Below are 25485 nucleotides of genomic sequence, written 5' to 3'. Positions count from 1 at the left end.
CGGAGAAAATGACAACAAACTCCCAAGCACAAGGGAGAAATGCGAAAGAATATTTAATAGGGCTAATAATAGGCTACTTTGATTACGTTTACGAGCACTGCAGTCTCAAAATCAGTCTTTTGTCTATTAGAATAATCGTGTCGTCGCGTTCAGATAGGCTTCACCACTGTATCAGTGTCCAGTTTGCACATATAATTCATTTGAAGAAGAAATATGTGTGCGTAACTATACAGTGCTGGTTAATGTTTGGTGCAGGAGAATGTGTGAAATAAAAACTTTAAACACGGATACTTTATTCTGTATGAGCTACGTGCCACGTGGCTAGTGTTATTAAACTCATCGCGGAGCTCCGCGCTGAAACCGATCATATGCGCTTATATCATAATAACAATCGTATTTTTCATGTGTTCGTATTCAAACTCCAGTTCTGACCACATCGCGAGCAAAATACAAACAACTCATGTGCTGCTGTGCTGAAGGAAACAGCCTACGGCTCGCGTGTTTGAACGCAGCTAGAGCAGGCAGAGGTTAATGAGCCACACTTTTGTGACATTTGAATTCTCTGCTGTAATGCGATCTCAACGGTTGGAGTTAAAAATCATCATTTATGTTCTACTGAAGAAACAAAGTCACTTACATCTTGGATGCGCTGGGGGTAAGCAGATAAACATCATTTTTTTTTATTTTTGGGTGAACTATCCCTTTAAGCTGAGGTGCTACAGTGATCTGTCACGGCACATTAAAGAGCAACAAAACTGTTTTTACTGTTCAAATTTCTTACAAAAATTACACAATTTGAAAGCTGGGACTTTGTTTAATATCATAAGCAACCTGCTCTGTCTTGTCTGTTGACGTGTTGTCAGTGTCCTCTTTTCTCTGCGATGTATTTTTCACTCTGTGTGGCGTCACAGAACCATGGCTTGTCGGACAAAGCAACAGTAACTAAGGCTCAATTGCACACGCAAAGACTGTTTTCAGACAGGTTTCCACTGAACATTTCCCCTGTCTGTCATTAGCTATGTTTCCATTCAAAGTTGCGCATTTAACTTGCGCGCAAATTTGGAATATCGCATAAAACATTTGTGAGTAAAGCACTGTTTCCATCCAGTGACGAAGAGAACAAAAGAGTCAGTTCCTGATAAACTGGCATTAAATATTACTAAGAAAAATGGAAGTTTCTGCATTAGAAGCCACTGTATATAATAGTTTTTGTATATAATAAATTATTTGCATTTAAAATAAATTTCAGATGCTGTGCAATGAGATTGGTCCCCTGGTTGGTACAGTGCCATTGCAAAGTCACATGTCTTTTTTGATGCGCATCAAGGAATTTATTTGGTAAAAGTGTTTCATTTATAGTTTGTGTGCATGTTTTCGTATTGCATAAAAATTTATCCTACTCCATACGTTTTTTTATACGCATTTTTATAATTTATACTCAACTTGGCGTTTCCACCTAGCTTTTTTTTAAAGCGATATCCCAAAATGCGTATAAAAATAGGTGGATGTAAACATAGCTATTGGTTGACAAATGCATAGTTCTGGCCCTAATTCATTAGTTGAGTTAATATTGCTGTGACGATGCACAGTTTTTACACTCTTCAATGAAATTATCTTACAAATGAGTTGTCTCTGTAAATTAAAGACCCCTGTGGTGAAAACCAAGTTTTTAATGTTGTTTATGACTATGTGGTGTTTTAAATATGCTTTAAGACAAACCATGTGCAAATTCATATTGCTGAGTATTTTCTCTTTAAAACTGCAGTGAGAAAAGACCCGCGGTTTGTAATCGCTGGTGTCTGTGACGTCACAAACTACCTTGTAACCAATCACGTCAATGTGCCACGGGCTTTAGCATATCATTAACAGTGATCTTGCAGGGGAGTCTTGAGAGAAGCCAGGTTATCCCAGTATATTTTTCTGTTGATATGAAAAATAGTGTAGATTTAGCAATACGGCAGTGTATGATGTAAATTACGATGTTATGATGAACTATATGCCTTTCTCCACTGACGTTCTGAGTTGTTTAAAGCATTTGTAAGGATACAAATTGTTAGAATTCAGCTGTCTGACATTAGCAAATTATTATTAGCTGTTTGATAACATAGTCACGCAAAAGGCTAATCATATTAATTACCGTTATATGTCTGGTGTTGTAAAGAGCGCTACAATTGTGCAGTGTTTCAGTAAGTTGACCGAGTGGATCTCTGAGCTGGCGTGAGCGAGTGGAGGCGGGGCTGATTTGCATATTCATTGATCCGTGTATATTAAATTAAGCAAGGGTGTAGAGTTACATTCAAGCTATTTTAAGGCATGAGACATTGTTTTCACAGGAAAAACTTTAAATATGCCATTTTGTTAATCAAAGATGAGTTTTAAGGGAATAAAATTTCGTTTCATTCCCACATGTAGAGATAAAATATTCAAGCTGTTAAAATCCATTTTGGATTTATTGTTTCCATTTGGTGAATTAGAGTAAAGTGTGATGAAAACAAAAATAAGAATATGAAAAAACCCCACATAAGATTAGTTTTTTATGTTCATCAGAAGGTGCGAATATGTGATAAATGGTTTCCTTGTTTGAGACCAAAACAAATTATCCAAAGGTAAACCGTTAACGATTTGCAATACGTTTTCATTTGTTTACAATAAAAAAAATATATAAGTTAAATTAAATTATATTTATCTCAAATCAAAGTATTACCAATATTGCTAGGATCTTTATAGTAAAGATCATTATGACTGATTGATTTTTGTAATTGATTTGAAAATATAATGCTGCACGCACAGTAGACTTGAAAGTTTCTTGTTGGTCTATATTGTCTGTGCACTACATCTGAAAAAGTAAATGATAATCACAAATGTATTAGATTTCGAGGCTGAATAAAAGTGTGTTAAAAACAGCTTACATAGCATTAATGGTCTCGACCACCAGCAGGAAGTATATCTACAGCTGCAGATGTCTGTGCCTCCCGGTTAACAACACACTCAAGCACAGTTTGCTTTCATTGCAAAAATACAAACCTTTAGCAGCAATCAACTGGTTGCATTACTAATTAGTCATTTATTTGAGACTTTTATCCATACTAACCTGCAGTACTCTTATTACAGTGACAGTCCCTGTGAAATAACCTGAGTTTAAGTGTTTTCATCAATGGTTAGTTAATGGACTTGCCATTTCAGCTATTTGATTACCATCTCAGGCACAATTTGGGGAATATTGTTGGGCACATGTGTTTCTGTGTAGATCTAAAGTTATTCACATCTCTCAGTATCAGAAAGCCCAGTATGATGGATAAAATGTTATTGCTTATTTCTGTGTAATTTTTAACTCAAAGTTGCCTTCAAATGGTTACATATCGGGAGATTTCTACGACTGTCCTTAGAGATGCACCAGCCGACTTTTAGGCCGCATTTACATTACATGGCTCAAGTGACCCAATTCTGATACTTTTCCTCCCATGTGGCACCGATTGGATATAACCCACGAACGTGTAAGCAGGAAAAAAGCACATAGAGTCCGATATTCTGCCATGTAAGCAGACAGATCGGATATTCCTGTCAGTGAGAGTCATACGACATTGAAAAAGCGATGGTGGCGAATGACATCAACTCAGGTGGACATCAACTGCGATCACGTGACCCTTTTCAATGGCGTAATGGGGGACAAAGGCTCAACCCAATGTTTTGCTGACATTTAATGATGGTGCGGAAGCCAAAAACACTGTATTAGCATTTAATCTGCGTCCATTGCAAATTGCGGGCTTTTTACTTCCTTTTCCGCCTAAGCTTTTCCGGGTCATTATGTCTACTTTGGGTTGTTTTGCCAAGTGTATAGACATGCAGATATCGGATATGGGCCACTTTTTTAAAGTTGTAAGCGGGTCGTCAAAAAATTTGATATAGTCAACAAATCAGAATTGGGAGTGTAAATGTGGCACTTTTTTATTTTGTCCGATCTTTATTCCAGACTCGCACACAAACTGCACTGCAATTAGGGCTGCTCGATATTAGAAAAATTTGACTTGTTTTTCTGCGATATGAAAAAATGTTCACCAGATTTTTGAATAGCTCTATTTGGAAAGAATAGATTTTGTAGGGAAGTGAATCTGCATTGAAAATAATAAACAAATTACAAGCATAGATAAATACAATAGAGCAAGGATACAAATTACATAAACAGTGCTTTGTTTTTCAGGTCAGCATTGCATAGTCTTCACTGTATAAATTAAATATAATGAATCTTTGTTAAAGCTACAAAAGTTGTATTTTGTTGTTTGATTAATGTTAATGACAGACAGCAGCAGGATTATTAGGCTGCTGTCACTTTAAGAGCTCCAATCACTTTAAGAGATCCAATATAATGATACTCACCCATTTTCTTCCTCAATTGTTTACATTCACGTAAGTGACTGTGTTTACGAGGATACTCGCTGAGATGGGCTTTTTGACATAATTTTGCATGTATTTGTCCATTCAAGCACAAATAGACACAGAAGAAAACAAAAATTGGTGTTTGTATGCTGTTTGGTGCACAGAAAACGGTGCACGAGTGCCAAATTGAGTTCTCTTTCGTGCCCTCTTGGACTCAAACACATGCAAATGATAAACTTTCACTCCATGATGGTTAAACTTTGCAGTTAATCTGAGAGTCACATGCATTTCGAACCATGGTGCCTGGTCTGTACAGATCAACTACGATCCTTATATTCCTGCGATGTGACTATCGCGAATGTGCACATCGTGATAGCGATGCTAAAACGATATGTCATGCAGCCGTAATTGCAATCATTTAAATGTCATTTGTGTGGAAAAATTATGAAGTCTGTATACAGGATGTAAAGAAGAGAACACAGATGCACCAGTGGAGCAAATACTGTACCAGACAGCAGGCTCTCTGTTCCCAATGCTCGAAATACAGGAAGAAAAATCTAACTATTGATTTGGGGGTGGGGGTTTATGTGAGTGTATCTCTGAAGGGAACTCTCTGTCTTCAGAAAAGTTTCGATGGCATTTTCTTTTCCTTTTCCTCTTACCTCCATAAAAAAGTAGGGTTTATGAGTGCTGCACTGCTGATGTGTACAGCGGTACCCAAGTAAATGTTTGTTTTGTGCAGGTGTGTCTTATGTAGCATAATTTCACAAGAAAGACCATTCTGTTTTAAATCTTAAAGCTGACCTATTATTCCCCTTTTCACAAGATGTAATATAAGTCTCTGGTGTCTCCAGAATGTGTCTGTGAAGTTCAGCTCAAAATACCCCATCATTTTTTATTATACCATGTTTTTACTGCCTGTTTTTTGGGTGAGAGAAAAAAATGCTCTGATTTGGTGTGTGCACCTTTAAATGCAAATGAGCTCATGCTCCCCGCCCCCAAGCTCGCGATTCCAATACACTGAGGCATAAACAATACAGGAGAAGCTCACACAGCAAATATAACTCTCAAAATGAATCTTTACAAACTGTTTGTGATGCAGTATATTATATCATGTAGGTATGGCAAAAATTTGCTTGTAAATTATTTGCTCTGCTTGTAAAAAAAAAAAAAAAAATCCAAATCGGCCATGAAAAATCACGGTGCATCACTAACTGTCCTACTTAATATCAGATCAAACATCAATCTTTTCACTGTCTTGCTCTTGTTCTCATTGTAAATGTGTTTTCATGTCTTTCAGCTGAAGACCTGAAAGTGAGTTCACTCAAGAGGATCACCGTCACCGTGGACGGAGATGAAGGTAATGGTTTTGAACTTTAGAGCCACTGTATAAAGATGAAATGGTGGAGGCTAGATGAATAGTTAAATACTTTAATTGTCTATAGACATTGGTTTACATCACAGCTCGACAAAACCATGTTTTTTTTACTTGCTATTGCCATTTGTTTGCAGTTTGTATTGGGGAGAGACATTATCATTTACCTGGACAATTTGTAATTTTTGTATTTGTAAGTGCATTAAGTCATTACTATTCTTGGTCTGTTTTCCTGGAGGTGGAAGACAAATGCATAAATGTATGCTAAATTGTATTTTGTCGACTTTTGATAATTGCTGCTAGCTTGAAATTTGATTTCACATGGTCTATAAGATGCTCATTGCCTGGAATGAGTACCAAAATGACTGCGCTTAAATGGTCAAAGACACACACAAGTATGTCAAAACGCCCATCTTGGTGAGAGTTCAGTTTTGGAACCTAATTAGTTGAGAAAGTTAAAGCAAGTCGTGTAACAGTATTTTGGGTCCGTGCATAAACTCTTAAAGGGACAGCAGTCTAATCTGCTGCTGTCTGTCATGTTAATCAGAACAAAAGATAAAGAAAATCACTTTCTGCTCTTGACTGAATAACGTTGGTAACTAATTTTAAGCATTTAATCTGTATTTAATTTTTACAATGAAGAATATTCAGTGGTATTTTACATTTGATTACTTTAATTTCTATAGTATTTCTTACCTGAATATACTGTATACCTGTATATTGTTCTTACTTTATTACTGTCTTTTTGCTTGTTTTTTTATGAAAATAAAATTTTACATAGAGGAAAAGTAGTTTTTGTTTGTATATGCTGTCAATTATAGTTCTTTGAAAGAAAAGAAGTTTCAGCAGGTCACACTTCGGCCAAGAAAATTGCAATCAGTGCATCTCTAGACATAACCGACTGTGTTTGCGTGAATACTCGCTAAAATGGGCATTTTGACATTATTTTGTGTGTATTTGATCATTTAAGCACAATAAGCTGCAAACAAGAACTCAATTTGGTACTCACAAGCTGTTTGAGAGGTGGCTTTATGTGTGTGCGCTTTGGGTGTGAGCTCAAAACCCTCAGAAATGAGTAAAATCCTGCTCAATCCCGTGCCTAAATTCAGGCCCTGTAACAGCAACACTGTTTAACCAGAGCAAATGAAACGAGTGAGTGAGTGAGTGAGTGAGTAAGAGGAGGTGGGTGTGCATGAACTCGCAGCTGGTATTGGTGTATTGAGACTGCGGAAAATGAGTCTTGGAACCGTTTCAGATATTTCGGTATCGATATTTTTGACAACACTAAAGTGCGTCATGCGGCACAAGTTAATACCAGTTGTAAACGGCCTAAAAGCCCACTGTGCATGCATTACGCATGGCACTGGCTTCAGTCTTCAACAACGTTGAGATAAAAATTCATGGCAGTGACGTGGAGGTGCAGTGGGCACTGAGTCACGCTCCATTAGCAAACTCCAACACTTTTTGCTTCCACCCCTGTAACATATGGTCATGCCCAGCAGCGAGGTGGACAGCATGAAGATTATCACACAGATCCATCATGCACTAGTGGCGGCACTCGGATTTTCTGTTGGCTGTGGTTGCTGTTATCTGTTATTTGAATGACCGTAAGTGGTACAATGAGATTTACCCATCTGCTCCATTGACTGACTGACGTCTGTCTGTTGATCTGTGAGTTTGAGGACTAACCTGAGGCTCTTATTCACATTGTTCATCAAGCTGCTCAGTTGACTGTGAGTTTTTAAAGCTCTTTTAGGTTTAGTGTTATTGGGAAGAGAAGGCTGTCTAATTGTCTTGCTTACATAGTTTCTCACACACTAGAGACAAACGCACATGTCTGAGTGCATTAGCAGCATCAACTCTTGTGTTAAGTGTCACAGCCAGCTCGTTTCAAGCCGCAACATAAAAGAAGGGTTTATACACCAGCGTTTAACGAATACAAGATGTTTTATTGTTTTTAACAAATGCAACAATAACCACAAATAATAACAAACAACCCAAATGAAAACATGGAGCACTTATATACTCTATTCCCCTAATTTTCAATTAACATGGGGAGCAGGGATGCCAATTTATATTTCCCATGATCGATCATCATTGAAATTAACAATTAAACGAATAAACCTTAATGAACCTTAATGATGACAGGATGCACAAATGCCACTTAAAATGGCAGCTTCCTCAACTGAATGAAAAGGTTTCTTATAGGGCTGCAAGATATTGGAAAAAAAAACTGATATTGCGAAATGAAAACAATTTCACCATATGACTTGAATAGCTTTATTTGAAAGTAAGGGTGTGCGATATAGACAAAAAATGATATCTCGATATTTTCTCGATAACAATAATTAGACAATATTTTGCTGAGTGTGGCAGGTTTTGTGACTCCTAAAGTTTTGAATATTCTTAATATTTTTTGCAGTGGTTAGTTTGCAGCAGTGACAGAAATGATCTTTTCCAATAAGTTTAAATTGATTTTTACCTTTTTATAAAACCATTTTTTTTTAACCTAATTAAATTTTAAGCCTCATCTTTTGTGCCAAATTCTTACTTTTAATCAATAAGATACAATAGGCCTGTTACCAATCAAATTAAATCAGTATCAACAAAATGCATCTTTGCAATGAAAAAAACAGAAGCTGCATCTGAAGTGGCATTTATATGCATTTACACAGACTGTTTAATGCAGCTCAGAGGGGCAAATGCATAAATAATGTTTTGATGTTTTAAACAAAATGTTGAATATTGATATTTTGAAATTATTTAAAAAATGAAAAGATACTTTAAATGTGAAATTAAAATGGCCAGTACAGGGCTCTACAGTGCGAGCATTTCGCTCGCTTTTTAGCCTGAAAATAACTGCATGTGAGTGTGAAAAAATATTTAGGCGCACTGGTGTGAGTGACCCGATCAATTCTCATGAATAGAACTATAATACAATCGGAACAAAAAGTACACCTCCTAAAATACATCTACACTGAACAAGAGTTATGTTTCGCATGGCAATGGGCTCCTTTTCATGCCCTCATTAAAAGACGCTGCTTCAGTCAGCAGAGCAAGTGCAAAAGACGTGCACGGTGGACTACGCTCCAAATAGCTTATTGTTTACAAGGTGAAACGAGACCATCTCATGCTGCTGATGTTTCAGCCAAATTAACTGGAAGTACTACATTTGGATTATCGTAAGCAATGTCGGAAATTAACGGGGGCTTGAGGGCAAAAATGCCACCAAAAATTAATAAAAGAATTTTACTTTGGCTTTTAAAGTAGCGGCAACTCGGAGGCTGCAATTGCTTGAATGGTGGGTGGGTTCATTATTATTCTTAATGAAAAAAAAAAAATGGTACAATGACGAACTTGCTTAACTCCCTGAGGTCTGAAAACGCGCCGGCACGTTTTGCAGGATTTTTTTCACATTGCAGCAAAACAGACTTAAAATACTCCGTCATTTCTTGTCATAGAGACATAAGTAATATATCAATTGAAAATATAGATTGTCTTCTTTTATTTGTGTACACTCAGAGTAAAAACACAATGTTGTGCTTTTTGTAAAATAAAGAAAACTAACATGATGCGTGATCTCTCCTCTCCCTCTGAACGAAGTCCAATCTGATAGTTCTCAGAAAATGAACTGTAACTTATGAATACTAATGACAAAAAAAATGACACTTACGTCTAAAGAAACGTTGAAATGTCAGGTTTTAAATCGTGCAAGTCAAATCGAAAACAAACATTCTGTGTTTATGTAATCTGTATGAAAAGAGAGCCATGTCAGAAGTCTGTGATTCAGCTCATTATCCGCTAATGCGGCCACGCCCACGGAGCGAGCGCTATTCAGAGGAAAATTCAGAGGCAATACATGATCGTCTCAATCGTGTATTTATTGTCTTGAAAAGTGTTTATTTGGATGTTAAAGCCATGGTTAGCGATCTCTAGAAGACATGCCGTTAGTTCCTGGTTCCTTTTCTTCTTTATATGAATTTGTGGACTAAAGGTGTACAGAGCGCCCTCCGGCTGCAAGTATGAATTGAAAACACAGTATCCAGCACTCATAGTGATGACAATAAATATTGAATAAATATTACTCCTCAGTATAGAAAATTGACATAAATATATAAGAATCCATCAATATTTCTCCAAATGTGCATGCTTTTAAGCTAAAAGCCTATATGAAATGCCATAGAGGTAACATAATTGTTCAGACACTTTGCATCACAGAAATACATTATATTTTAAAGAATATAATAGAATACTATTATTTTAAATGATAGTGTATATAAATATTTTTAATAATATTTCACAGTATTGCTGTTTATGATGAGCTGAGACATTATTACAGAGGGTTTTTTTCACAGCCTACCTGACTAAAAGGCCTCATTATTATGCAGCACCATTAGAGGTTCTTTATGCGATTCTTTTGTCTTCTCAGGTGAGAATCGCCCCTTATTCATGATGATTCACGCCTCCACACATACTGTGTTTCTTGAAAAAAAGTGTCTTACAAAAACTAAATCAATATATTGTTTTATATGAAGGAGTAGGCAGCATAATTTTTACATAATTCTGAAGCAAAAACTCTAGTCTACAACCTCCAATACCCAGAAGTCTTGTGAACACAGATTTAATATACTTTTTTTGGCTTTATTTCAGTGACTTAAGTTTTTTTTGTTTTTTCAATAACCACGCATAAATGTTATTCCTTCAAAAACAAAAACATGTTCCTCACATATTATTGTAGCCTAGTTTGTGCTGAATACAGTGTAATGACACTTTTGTCATTTATATGTTTATGAACAACTGAAAAAAGCACAAATGTCAGGGCATGTCAAAACTTCTCCAAGCCCCAAATCAGCCTCAGACTCCAGAGGGTTCAATATGTTTTTACATTTCGCTTTGCAACCAAATCTTCATCCATCGTCATTCAGAGAAGTGAGGTGAAATCTGACTCCTGCTGCGACTCTCGTTCAGCTCTCACAAATGGCTGATTCATTCAGGAACGAAGCATTGACTGTCTTAATGAGTGAGTCATTGAATCATTCATTCAAACATTTTGAGTAGTTTGTTGCTCAGAGAAGCAAATCAGCCCCGTGGCTTTGTTTGGAAATATTATCATTGGCGAAATAGAGCGAAAACAGGCAGTATTGTGTCTAAAATGTAAGTCACTAAATATTAACCTCTTGTTTACTGAACTGTTGTATAAACTCAATAGGCCTTAACAAATTTGTAGTTATGCTGATATTTGGAGAAAAACTCTTCATGTGATATTGATTAACTATATTAAATGATATAAATATAAAAGACATACAGAGCTACTTTTGCCCCCTTATCTTGAATATTTGGTGCATTCTAAATGATTTTTAATAGTCTATATCACGCAGTGAAAGCGTGCACTCTAAATGCACCAGTGCACTTGTCTAACCTAATAGATATGCGTGAGGGACATACTCATACTGGTATCGGTGTATCCATACTGCAGAAAGGAGTATTGGAATCGTTTCAGATATTTCAGTATCGATACATATCGAAATATCAATATTTTTGACAACATTAGATTAATTCACAGACATAACTCAGAAATTGATAAACATTGTAAACACTCAGGCTGACTGTTGTATCCCTGGACTCCTGGAAGTTTCATAGCTGGCAATTTAAGCTGTTTTTATATCCACTATGCATCAGATATTTAGTGATAGACTATGGGCGTGCCACCAGACTAGTTAATGTCAGTAGGAAATGAGTGGACAGCAGACTGTCCAAAACTCAATGAGATCTCTGGCCAGTTGAGTGAGCACTACTAGTTGTTGTAGCAGTCCTGGCATGTAATTATATCGCATTACATCACATCCTCAGTCATTTGAACACTGTGAGGAAGACTTGGAGTGCGTGCTAATTTTGAGATGGTCACACCAGACACGTCCCACCCTCTGAAACGATATTACAAAAGAAATGGCAGACGAGACCGGTGTTTATCTTACTCTACAAGGCGACCTACTCCGTAGAATGTGTTAACATCCTTCTGGATGCATTGACGTCCCTATTCTGAGAAGCGTTTCATTTCACCTTGTGGCAAGAAATGCTGACATCGACGTTCCCTCACCGCAGCCAGCGCCGTGGAGAAATGAAGACTGCAAATGGTGTATTTATCTGTTTTTGGCTCTCAGGTATGCAGATGTAAATAACACATCTCAGGACTATGAAAAACGTTCTTTGTGTGCATGTATGAAGCAGAATGCCTTCAGGAGAAATAAGAGGTTAGGCTGAACTGCACTTCCTGAAAACAAATGGGTTTTGGTTTGTAATTGGATTGTAATTTTTTGTTATGGTCACCATTTGCATTGATCACCAGTCACAAATTGTCTGATCATTTAGAAGAGTAATAACTGACCTTTAATGTAAATATACAATAAAATAGAAAGCAAAGGTCTTCTAGAAATGTCTTAAAATAATAAACGTCTTTTTATTGTATGGTAAAACAGGGCAGCAATAGCACAGACTAGTTCATCCGTTTAAAGTATTGAACGGCACAACAAAGACAGGCTTAAAAGCCGGGCTATTTTCTACTGTTTGGTTTTGGAGAAGCTTAATTCTTCCTTAAATTTCCCCTCGATGTCATTTTGCTTGGTGAAAAAGCCTAGTCATGGTTAGATAAAAGTATTGTTTGGTTCTTGCTTTGAATTTTTGTCCCTAAATGCAGTTCAGAATGGCTGAAATTACAGTGACCGTCGAGGTTAGTCTTTGTGTTCGGTGTCGCGGCTCGTCTCTATCCATGAAAAAATGACCCATTTTGAGGAGGGTGATTTAGGGTTGGTGGAGAGATGGACATCTCTTGGCTGTTTCTATTTATAAAGTATGACACAGAAGACTGCCAGAGATGCCCTCCACCGGCGGCAGTGACCTGTTCCTAACCCTTGTTTGCTTTCACGTCTGACACCCGTCTCAAATCAAGTTGGTGAAGTGCTTCTACACGACTTTATCAAAACCAGTTTTCAGTGAGCAAAGGATGTATTTTTCAGATGAAATTCTCCTCAGAGAACTAGTGAAGGTAGTTTATCTAGATTTTTTTGGTTGCACTTTAATTTACAGTATGTGTACTTGCCTAAGAAAGTACTGGGTAATATAAGGTAGGGTTTAGGGGTAGGTTCAGGGTTAGTACCTAGTTATTACCCAGTTATTGTAATTACTGTAATAAGTACATCGTATGTACATGGAGAACAGGACTTTAAAATAAAGTGCTACTGATTTTTCTTATGTTTTATATACATTGCTTTGGTTGGCATGCTGTGTTACAGTTATGAAACCCTCTTGGAAAAGCATCTTTACATTCATCCTATTTAAAGCCTTTTTCCCCCTGATAAATTGTAATTGCAAGTGCAATTTAAAAGAAATTCCAGGTTTTCTGTGCTTGTTTGTTTCAGCTGTACTATAAACAAATTAATTTTGGTATATAATTTATATTTATTTCAGTTTTAGTCATTTTAGTTCTAGGGATGTCCCGATCAGGTTTTTTTGCCCTCGAGTCCGAGTCCGAGTCATTTGATTTTGAGTATCTGCCGATACCGAGTCCCGATCCGATACTTCTATAATACGTCAAAAAAAGAATAAAGAAGACCGAAAAAAAACAGATCCAGGACGTTCCTTATTTTTTATTTAATTACAAACAGAGCACTTCTGTGAGGTAGCTTGAACAATCAAGTAATAAATAACATAAATTGTTCACTTCACTTCACTTTAGTGCAACAGTAAATATAAAAAAGGCTAATATAAAAACAAATATATTTGGTTTGATTTGGGTATGCTGCAGTCTGTGTAATAACTAAAATAATGTTTATATATATCATATTTTCTGGCTAGTTTACTTTAGTTTTTTATAAAACACCATACTTTAACCCAAACTGAATAATAAAAAACAAGTTTAAATGGGTAAATCTTCTATTATTATTTTTGATTCTTAATTTTCTTTTCTGTCATACTCAAATTCTTGTTAAAACACATTAGACACGCGTATTGTGTGCATTTTGAATTATATTTATTTTGTCCATCAAAAGTGTGCTTTCACTTTAATTATGCGTCAGCAGCGCAGCGTGTGTCTCAATCAGCTCCCTAGTTCAGTAGTCAGGGCACTGATCAGGGTATCAGCCACATTCACTTTCATTATATACTGATTCACGACCTAGGGAGCTAGGGAGCTGATTGAGACACAGGGATAGACTCGGTGCCGAGACGATCGCGGCACTGCTGCTTACGCGACGCTCCTGCCTGACGCTTTACGAGCTGCTCCTGCTGCCTGTGTGAATGCATCCGTTGGTTGACATGCACGCTGAAAAAAATATGCGCTACTCACGCGCCGCTTACGCTTGCAGTGTGAAACAGGCCTAACTCTGTGCCACCGCATCACTATAGAGGTGTTAAAAATAATGAGAATATATATACATATATATCCGAGTCCTGATCGGGAGGTAACGTCCGATTCCGATGGAGTCTGAAACCACATGATCGGGCCCGATTTCCGATCACGTGATCGGATCTGGACATCCCTATTTAGTTCTTCAACTTCAACTTTATATATATATCATGGCTTAATTTTCACTGTAAAATAAGAAAATGTTAAAGTTAAAATTAGAGTACTAAAATGTATGGCTGTCTTAGTTTTCATTTTCAAACATGAATCCATCAAACTTTTAATTTGAAGCTTCTTTTTTGTTGATAAGTGCTTCTCATTACAAATATGTGAAGATCCATGAGTGTTGAGTTATTGATTTGGCATCAAGTTAAAAATTGAGATATTGAGTAATAGTGCACGAGCAACTGAATATGTGCAAAATGTTGTTTGAATACTATTACGTAACAGATAAAAAAGGAAAATTGTCTTTTTGTCCACATGTTTTAGATACCTGGTGTATTTTTGTCACTTGGGTGGTGTTTTTGCCGCCAGCCCTGGTTAATATGTAACCCTTCCCTCCAGCATTGTTTATCAAACACTGATGAATGAATGTGAAGAGGAGTCGCGCTGCTACAAAGCATCTGATGGTAATTTCGTCCCCTGGGAGATGAGGTCATGATTCATAGAAACTGAACAGATTTTTATGTTTGGTTGTGATGGTGGGAGGCATATTTGACAGATTTTGTGGTTCAAAGGAAGCTGTCTGGCCTCGAGTACTTGTTAATCGCCATGTTTGATGTTGAAGCCAGAGGCAGACTTAACCGAACTCAACTGTGGATTATTGAGCCAACCCAACACTGTTCCCGCATGCTTATGACAAAGTGCTTTTTTTCTTTTCTTTTCAAGATAAAAGATGATTTACCGACTTTAGAAAATGACATTCAAGATCCATAATTTTGTAACTAAACTTGATACAACAAATAGTTCAGACTGGATAGATGAACTGTGGACAGTGTAAAATGATGATTAATGAACATTCTGTAGTGAAGTTGAAAACCTACAGCTATATTGACTGAATAAAATATTTTTTTGAATTCTGAACATGTTATTAAATTAAACTATTTAATTAGTACTAACTGTTCTTGATTATGATTTGACTTTTTTAACTTTAGTTAGTGTGTAATGTTGCTGTTTGATCATAAACAACATCTGCAAAGTTACGACGCTCAAAGTTTAATGCAAAAAGAGATATTTTCTTTTACAGAAATCACTGTTAAAGGACTACAAATGGCTGGTAGGGACTACAAAGAGCTTCTTCCTGGGTTGGTGACATCACTAACCCCCGAAATTTACATAAACCCCACCCCCAGAACACGCAACAAAGGGGGTGGGGCCATGTTGGGCTGCTTTAGAGAAGAGGAAGAGTTGTTGTAGTAGAGTGTTGTTGACATGCCGTCATTTTACGCCGGACTGCTTCACAAACGAGGGTCAATTCAACACAAAAGATGAACATGACGGCACATGCTAGTGGATGAGTTGAATCAACTCCACAGCAACTACATACATTTATCCACTAACCATTCAGAAACGTCTAAAAGTTGTAACTTCTTCCTGAGTCTCTCCATCAGTGTCGACTCCGGTTTGAACAATGTAAGGCTGAACACTTTCGTCATTTTGGCTGCGTGAGATTCTCCAGCTTTGTTGTTGTTGAGCTGTTAAAGCTCCGCCCTCTTCTGTAGGGCCCTATGAAATCAGTTTTATTTTTTCCCAAATTCCCTTTTTTCCGTTTTAATTTTTCTGGATTCTGTTTTTCTCCATTTTATTTATTTTTTGACTCCATTTTAATGGTTAAATTTAATTTTAGTAATCAAAAAGCATATCTAATTAATTGAAATAATGAATCTTGTCCAATTTATCAACAATTTAATAAAAGTTTAACAAAAAAATTAAATTCTTTAGGGCCCTACGTTTTATTCTTTCCCCTCAAATTTTATTTTGACCAAATTCTGTTTTCTGGATTCCATTTTAATGGTTTAATTCCATTTTAATTATCAAAAAGCATGTCTAATTAATTGAATTCTTAAAAACAACAATATTTATTAAATAATTTTTTTTTTTTTTTTTTTCAGAAGTTCTGTTGTGTATTTAAATTTTTCTGGCAATCAAATGAACGCATACCATTTAATTTATCTTTTAATCATGAAATTAAACTTTTTGTCAAACAATGTGCTGCACAACAGAGCTTTACAGTTCAAATTAAAACATGGAAGAAACACTGAGATTATTGTTTAAAAATATATTTTAATAATTTATTGTTAAATTAATTTATCTAAATTCTACTGTACAACAGTAATATGTTTGTCAAGTTAAATCGAACTCTTATTTTGACGGTTTGCCTAGAGCTTTAGTTTCTCTGTGTTTATGACGGTAGTTTTCTCAAACGAAGCGGTTAAGTGCTGATGAAGTGACTTTCAGAGCAGCTCTGGAGATGAATTTGTGCGTTCATATAGTGAGGCGACAGAGGACGAAAACACAGCGAGTGTCACGTGTGCTTCAGCGTGCGTGCGCCCGCGCGATTGTGTGTGAGGTAAATGAAACTGCGCTTCCGCATCATTCATTTCAGAGTCACACAGGCATGCAGGATTCATGTTTAAATAGTGTTTTTGCGGTTTAATATTCAGTCACTAGTCTATTTCGCGATTTAATTTAAGTGTGCTGACCTGCTTTTAATTCATTCATCAAAAATTTGACAAATTCCGTTACATTCCGCGTTATATAGTAAATTCCGTTTTTATGAATGGATTCCGCGATTCCGTGATCACGGAAATTATAGGGCCCTACTTCTGGAAAGGGGGCGGGGAGCAGCAGCTCATTTGCATTTAAAGGGACACACACATAAACGGTGTGTTTTTGCTCACACCCAAATAGAGGCAAATTTGACAAGCTATAATAAATGATCTGTGGGGTATTTTGAGCTGAAACTTCACACACATATTCTGGGGACTTATATTGTATCTTGTGAAAGGGGCATTATAGGACCCCTTCAATCATTTAAAAAAGTTAATTTGCAATTCCTACAAAAAACACCAGCCAGTGCTTGTTTTATTCACTCGCATGTTCCACTTCATGAGCGTTCATTTTGGACAGTTTTATTAGTTTTTTTGGCTAATTGTGTACTACATTATGATGTTGGTGTAGATGGTGTCTTTTATTTTAGTAGTATCTCTTCACTCTATAAATGTTGACATGCTCACATTGTCAGAGGAAAGAGCAGCTTAATGCGCTCGCAGCTACTCTGCCCGTCCGAACACGTGTGTTTAATCAGGCGGTGGACGGCAGGGAAGAATTTTCCACCCCAGCAGAGGTAGGTGAATCGAAAAGCTGTAAAACAGCCAATGCGAGGAACTGTTTTCCCTCATTGCTTAAAGTCGCCAATATTGCAGTAGCTTTTCTGGTGTTTCAGCGCAGGTTATATAACCTTCACTTCAGTGCAGTTTGTAATAATGTTGGCAATGCAGTGCAGGATTTTGAAGTCATTACCCTGCTGGCCAAAGTTCCTGCAGCCGAATGCAAATCGCTCCGCAGAGGAATCGCGCTCTCCTGCACATGTGGCGCTGCCTTTGAGGCGAGTCTGGCTGCACTTTCCAGAAAATACATGAGTGCAGTTCTTTGTTAGCTATTGTAGAGTAATGAATGCTCGCTCGGCAAAGGCGGGACTTGCGAAAGTATGATGGTGCTGATGTTGTTGTTGAGAACAAAGCCATTTGAAATTGTTGCTTTGGATCATTGTAAACCTTTTTTTTTTTTTTTTTATATGTAGCAAGTCACCCCTAAAACTAATAGATATCACCGTACTTCCCCAGCTGATTAACTTTTGAAATGTTATGTTTAAATATGCAAATGAGGTATTGACTAATTAAATATGCACTGATTTGCATGCATTTCCAGAACAGAAATGTAAACAATGGATTGAGCCAGATTCAAAATTCTTGTTTTGTTTTGTGGACATGTTAATGGTTCTTACAAAAGGGAATTTGGGTGTCTTTTTGGATATTTGGAGCTCGCTGTGACATTAATCAGAAAATACCGTCAAAAATTAGTAAGTAAAATGTTATATAAATTAGGAAAATGATATTTCAACAAACCTTCAGAATATAGATAGGAATGAAACTTTAAACTTTGGTGTATGTAAAGCTGCTGAAGTGGAGGTTTCTGAATCTACATAGATAAAGTGTAATAAAATAAACACTTAAATGTGTATTTTGAATGTTTTCTTTCCTCTAGTCTGAAATAAGACAAAATCTAAATCTAAAATCTCAATATTGACCAGTATTTGAAAAACCAGTGGTTTTACCTTTAATGTCTTGCATCACTGTTTTTGTTATTCTAAGAGTTAATGATCTAAATGAAGAGTTAATGTCTTGCGCTGTTTGTGCTATAGACATAAGTTCTGCTTCAGATCATACATATTGTGTAGTATTTAGGTGAAAGAAAGTGTGCTTTTATTTTATTAAAGGATTAGTTCACTTTAAAATGAAAATTAGCCCAAGCTTTACTCACCCTCAAGCCATCCTAGATGGATATGACGTGTATTTCTGATGAATTCAGAATATTTTTCTCTTCAGAAGGCCTTTATTAACCCCCCGGAGCCGTGTGGAGTACGTTTATGATGGATGGATGAGCTTTCTTGAGCTTCAAACTCGTTGGCCCCATTCACTGCCATTATAAAGCTCGGACGTGTCAAGATATTTATTAATTATAACTCCGGTTGTGTTCATCAGAAGGAAGGAAGTCATATACACCTAGGATCTGAGTAAATCTTGGGGTAATTTTCATTTTTAAAGTGAACTAATCTTTTAACTGTTTTCCTGCCATTGGCTGATTTTTCCAGCAATCCGTGTTTTCACTCTTACACGCTATTACGCATCTTCTGAAAGGGTACAGAAGATCCAAAAACAAGCGAAGAAGCAGAAACAACAATAGCGCTTATGTGTGCAAGCAATGTTTCTAACATGATCATCAAACATTAAACAGCAAATAAAACTGCCTAACGTTACTGAATGAAATGACACATGAAGAGGAAATGACTGTGAAGCTTTGGGGGTGTTGATGGACTCGATCTACTCCATCTGTGTTTTGATCATCATTCTGAATCCAATCCGGACATAGACTTTTCTCAGCTTTTTGTTCAAAATGTTGCTTTTTAAATGAAACTTACCCACATTCAAGTGCTGATAAAAAAAGAATGCATGAAGCTAGAATATTTTTTAAGCTGACATTTTGTCCTTTCTTTTGATGTATTGCATGTTCAGATATTCTGGGGCCATTAAACCTTTGTGAAAATTATCTAAAATGCTTGCACTGGCTGGCAACTTTATAAAAAAAATAAATAAAAAAAACACTGGTGGGGAAAGAGTTAAGCCATCAGATGTTTTGCATGGCAGATGCTCAAAGAGGTGAAAAAAGCCCATAGATGCAATTCAAAGAAGCGATGCTGAATCATGTCTAGAGACCAGAATCACTGGATATATCAGACTGTCACTACCAACATCCTAATCTGATTTTCTTTTTGAGAGGTCAGTTTATTTGAAGGTTCAGAGAAGCTGTTTCACGTCACGGTACTTTCGAGTGCCGTTCTTTCTTTTGTATTTCTATTTCATCAGAATTGAATTGAAGGAAATGAGTCAGTAACTCTTTGTTATAGTTTATTTTTTGATGGGTTATGGCAAGACATTACAGTTATATCTTGCCAAGGCACTCAAAAACATCAAGGCATTGAGGAAAACAAGTCGAGTTCATTAAATCAGGATAGGAGAAGGGTTTTTGAGGTTGTGCGTTGTCTTACATTCTGTTCCAGACCAATCCAACCCTGTTGTAGCAGAACAGAATAGATCCATCACTCTTTTGGGCCACTCTGGTCTTGAAGATCTTGCCAAACCCAAACTTTTCCTCATGTCTTAATACCCTCAGTTTTGCAGTGTGAAAAGGCAAGGGAGGGATTCGGGAAACCACAGCCGAACAGATTCCAACACAGTCTCGTATTGCCAAGGGATGATCATGTAAACATTATGCAGCCGCTTCGTTTCCCAGGCGAGGCGGCTCTGCGAGCTAATGAGGTGTTTATGTTGGAATAAAGTGCCTGCGACTCCTTCTTCCACTGACTTGTTCTGCCAGTATTGACTAATTGCCATGAATAAAGCCACATATCTTACCTAAAGAGCTTCTACCATGACTCTCATTGTTTTAGACATGTCACATTGAATGCAATCCTTCAAAGCTACAGTATTCATGCATCTCCATTGAAAAGTAAAGCTGCAGATAGTTCTGACATGAAATTCTGATTAGTTCTGAAATAGCTGATAAATGCATCGCCATGAAGGCACATAAATGCTCTGTTAATGTGGCAAGTTGTAAACAACTAAACTCCACTTCACACCTAACAAATTGCTTAACAGGAGTTCTTCCTCATTTTGTTTGGGACGTGTCTCAATATGTTTTGTTTTTTTGTTTTATTACTCTGTTGCAGTCCAGGTTACATTAATTACTACTGATTGACACATTTCCACCATTGCAGTAGCCTCCTCTGAAGGGTTTGTTTCACAGCCAGACGTGTTGGTGTGGTAGGAAATGACCTAATGCATGTATCCGATTAGTTAATGTTGGTTTCAGCAGTCTTCTTTGTAGGAAAGACGTCAGTATGCAATAGTTTGAATGTGATACGCTGTCTTTTTGCTTTTACCAATTGGCTTACACAAAATGATATTAGGGCTCGAGACTGCGACCAAATGGGCGCATAGCACCTTTTTTTTCCTGCTGGTACGACTAAATATTGTTAGTCACATTGGTGTGACCACCATGTTGCTCAACTGCCATTTCTGTTGCATATGAGAAACGGCAGTTGAAATGAAAGTGGAACGCTACTCGTTTGACTGTTTATCAGCTCGGACCAATAATAGACAGCGCAGCGCAGGCTCAGAACAGGTACTCGCGGACCAATCTCATTCACGTGACACCGTTACGACACAGCGCTGGGAGATCCAGTGAGAAAAGCATTTGAATTTAAATGTTAACTGTAGCCATGGTATTGTGGCAGAAATAGTCAAATGTTTTAACATTATTCATTTTCAGGGTTCCTACAACCTTTTGAAAGTGAAATTCAAGCACTTCTCAAGATTTTTGAAGTACTTCACGCCTTTTCCAGCACCTCAAAGCTCTAAATATTATACAGTTTAAATGTTATTTTTAATGTGATGCCCAAAAACATTATTTGTTCATCCTTCAAAGATTGTACCCATTTGTGAATCTTAAAAGTTTAAAAGTGTAGGAAATCTAACATTTGGGGCCCTATCACACACCCTGCACAATGCAACAGCAGGCGCAATGCAAATGTTTTTTTGCTAGTTTTAACCCAACGCAGTTATCATTTTCACGTCCAGTGGCACGTTGTTTAAATAGCAAATGCGCTCGCGCCCATGGGTGTGCTGGTCTGAAAACAAGGTGTGTTCAGGTGCATTGTTGGCATGTTGCTATTTTGAGGCAACTGAAAATGATTGCGCCATTGACCAACAAAAACCTGGTCAGAATTTTTTGTTATTTAAAGAGCGCGTACACTGCTTGTCACACACAGGGACATGCAGCAGCACACAAACACTTTTAAATATTAAAAATCAAAGGATTTCTCTCTGGAGAAGCATTCAGTCTTTCCGCTTGCAAATTCTGCTATGTAAATAGCGAATCCGTCATGGTGCAAGCACACCTGGCTTTTAAAGGGAATGGGAGATGAGAGACTGGTTGGTTTATTGCACGTTACGCCCAAAACACACCCCATGACTCCATTAAGAGACTTGGTACAACTGTTTTGGACCATGTGCCTGGCGCGTGGACCATTTTTTCCATTGTTAAACTAGCAAAAGAGGATTCGGACACCCTAAGTGCACCGCGCCATGCTCTTCAGAACATGCGCTTAGATCATTAAAATAGGGCCCTTGGCTTCAAGCAAACACTTTTATTTCAAATGAAAAACCAATATAACCAGTAGATGGCGGCAGAGGAGCACTTACTGGCTTACTAGCCTTTTTCACTCCCTAAAAAATCAAATCATCAAGAAATAAATTTTTGTCAAAAATAGTCACATTTTGTACTGAAGTATCAAGTAGGAAAAGACACACAATCTCATGAAAAACAAAAACTTAAAAAAAAAAAAAAAATTGCTACCAGGGGTTCCCATACTTTTTTGTTACCCTTGTTAAAATATTGCAGGAATAGGCAATCCAATAATTACAACTGTCCTCATTTTCTTACCATCATGTCATTCCAAATGCTGTTTTTGAAGAAACTTCATGCAGCTGTTTTCATACAACAACAGGCCATAGTGACCAATCTGTTAAAGGGGTCATATCATGAAAATCTGACTTTTTCCATGTTTAAGTGCTATAATTGGGTTCCTGGTGCATCTACCAACACAGAAAACGTGAAAAAGGACAACCCAGTAACTTTGTTTTGGTAAGCCTTTCTCTGCAAGCATGTGAAAAAATGAGCCACTCAGATTTTGTTCCCCTAGTGACTAGTGTTGTCAAAAGTACCGGTACTTCGGTACCAAGTCGGTACTGAAATTTTGAAAATGTGACGATACCCGCATTTCTGTAGTACCGGTAGTACCGAGATTCCGGGTATATTCGGTACCCACTGATAAGGCTGTTGGCAGTATTTACTTGAATATGACATGAGTGAAGCACAAAGCTTTGTTTAGCTACAAAAGAAATAATAGGTTAGCAATTAAATGTGACATCGCAGCCATGGAAACATATTGGTTCATGCAGAATGACAGAGGTACGTGAGTCCATAAATTTAAGCTTTGTATACTGTTTTGCGAATCGCGATCTGGTCTCCTGCTTAGCAGAGAATTCCATTAGTTATTCCACAATATTACAATATTAACAATATTCCATTAGTTATTCCACATGGAATCTCCGTTTCTTTTCCCAAATCTTCACTCACGCAGGGGATTATAAACGTTCCTTTCGTTCGCATTTAGGCCTATTATAGGCTATTCGCATTCTTTACTGTGGTAAAGTAGAAAAACACCGTAGGACAGAAACCTTTTTGCTTGCACGTCAATTTCTATTTAACACAGTTTGCGCTTGTTATTAGACTTAAAGTCTAGGCGCGTCAAGTTTATTTGTATAGCGCGTTTCACACACGCCGGTGATTTTTACTTTCGCTTTCTCTGGCAGCGCTAAAACCAACATAGCCTGAATGTCTTGCCCCTGCGGAGGATAAAACACGCTCTTCAGACCTTTTACAACAAGTGTCCGTTGTTTGTAACATCAGGAGATAACATGAAGATATTATTAAAGAGAAATGGTCTATTTCCTGCTCGTGTCCTCATCCCTCTCAAAGCGCAGAGCGGTAGGTTATATCAAAGCCTATAATAACGGGACACTGGCTATATGATGCATCTTTGTGTGGAAATAAAAAACAAATGTTTTTTAAAATAATATTTAACTTTCTTATTATTTAGGTTACCATTATTTACTTATATTTATTTCATAGATTTACAGGCTAGTATATTGTTTCACTGACGGAATAGCTAAAATAAACACGCACGTTTGTTACCCCTGTTGAAAAAACGAGCATATGTTGGTAAGGTAGGTTTTGAAGCTGGTATGCTGGTTCGAGCTGGATTATGCTGGTCCTATGCTGGACCATGCTGCTCCAGGACCAGCTTAGGACCAGCATGGACCAGCACTTGACCAGCATACACCAGCTCAAACCAGCATACGAGCTTCATAACATACCAATTATTTATTTATTTTTTATATTTCAAAATTTATTTCATTGAGGCAGCCTATACACACACAAACATACACACATGCTCCAAATCATATTTAATGTTTTTAAAATTGGCTATATAAAATAGTAAAATAGTTCCAACAGATTTTGCTGTGGTACCGAAATTGGTACCGAGAACCGTAAAATTTTCATGGTATCGGTACCGACTACTGGAATTTTGGTATCGTGACAACACTACTAGTGACATAGGAAGGGGATCATATTATAATATTACCGCCCCTTAATCTGCATGTTTCCACCAACGGCGCCACCCTTTTGTTTACGTCCAGTTGCATTCTAAAAGTTGTAACTTCTTCTTGAGTATCTCCATCAGTGAACAATGTAAGGCTGAACACCGTTACTGACAATCCTCATTTTGGCTGCATGAGATTCTCCAGCTTTGTTGTTGTTGAGCAACCGAACTATCCATTTATGTTCATGTTCCCCTTTTGAAGTGATAATAGGCTGTAAACTGAAAGCCTATGTAACGTTCATGAACTCAGCAGAATATAATGTCCATAGAAACACAGATTTAGATGCTCAACTCCATGAATTTTATCTGCATGCCTCGCTAAAGGGGATTCAAAGGATTTTTGAAAGTTAAACTGTTGAAATAAACTCTTCTTGAGGTTGAGGGTTGCTCTGATCACGCATGAGCTGAAAACACCTTAAGGGCTCTGAATATATGAAGCCAAAAGCTGAAGTAATAAGCATGTTTGCTCAAGGCCTCCTGACCTTCAGATCTCGCACATCTCCAGTTGGTCACCATCTGTGTCCGAATTTGCTGAAATGTGCTTTTAAGGCTGAGCATCTCTCACCATCCTTTATTAAGAACAAAAAATAAATTAAATCAAACACTCCTGGTCTGACACTTAAAATGTAATTTTTCCTATTTTAAATTATTAAATTGTCATGTACTAGTTTATTAGTATACGGAGACAACTGTATGATTTGTAGACTGAACACTGCAAAAAACTGTGTAGAAATAAAGTTGAATTTAACTTGAAATTTTAAAGTAGAAAGACTGAAAAACATGTAAAACATGCTCTAATAATCTTTGTTTTATCTGCAAAACATGTTTTTTACAGTTTGAAATGAAATATTAATGTACTTTTAGTGCTATAATAGTAGTACTAGTTTGCTTTATACGTAGTATGCATTATGCAAAGATAAAAATTTAACCAAGTATCATTAAAGTAGCTTCATTGTTTAAAAATGGTCATGTTGAGCACATTGCATTGTGGGATGCACTATTGCACACAGTGTGCTCAGGTTGCACATTTTGGCACTTGTTAGAAGGTCATCTGGGTATTTCATGCATATAGATAATTCACATTCTGTGCACAGTATTGAAATGACACACTTCATCTTCAAATGTAGGAGGAATTCCTGTTCTCACAGTGTTTCGTTGTTGTTTTCTGTCAGTATCTCTTGCTTCATTGGACAGTGACGGCGTCCGTAGAGCTGCACGTTGCCGCTGACTGTTGTTTCTCTGGACCGCGTGAGGACTGATGGCAGTCATCTA

General features: G+C 37.1%; 1 protein-coding gene across 5 annotated transcripts in view; it reads left to right on the top strand.

The window, feature by feature from the left end:
• The window catches only part of arid4b (AT-rich interaction domain 4B), a 91540-nt gene that overhangs the window by 2519 nt on the left and 63536 nt on the right, over positions 1-25485 (top strand). For 3 of the 5 annotated variants that reach the window (XM_048203956.1, XM_048203955.1, XM_048203952.1), the window contains exon 2: positions 5675-5734. In XM_048203956.1, the coding sequence (XP_048059913.1) occupies positions 5729-5734 (6 nt within the window). In that variant the 5' untranslated portion in view covers positions 5675-5728. Of the gene's footprint in view, positions 1-632; positions 656-5670; positions 5735-25485 lie in introns of those variants that run through there. The other 2 variants (XM_048203954.1, XM_048203953.1) reach the window with 2 other exon arrangements.

The sequence above is a fragment of the Megalobrama amblycephala genome, linkage group LG10 (assembly GCF_018812025.1).
Source record: "Megalobrama amblycephala isolate DHTTF-2021 linkage group LG10, ASM1881202v1, whole genome shotgun sequence".
Lineage (NCBI taxonomy): Eukaryota > Metazoa > Chordata > Actinopteri > Cypriniformes > Xenocyprididae > Megalobrama > Megalobrama amblycephala.
This window is presented reverse-complemented; position numbering and strand designations above follow the sequence as displayed.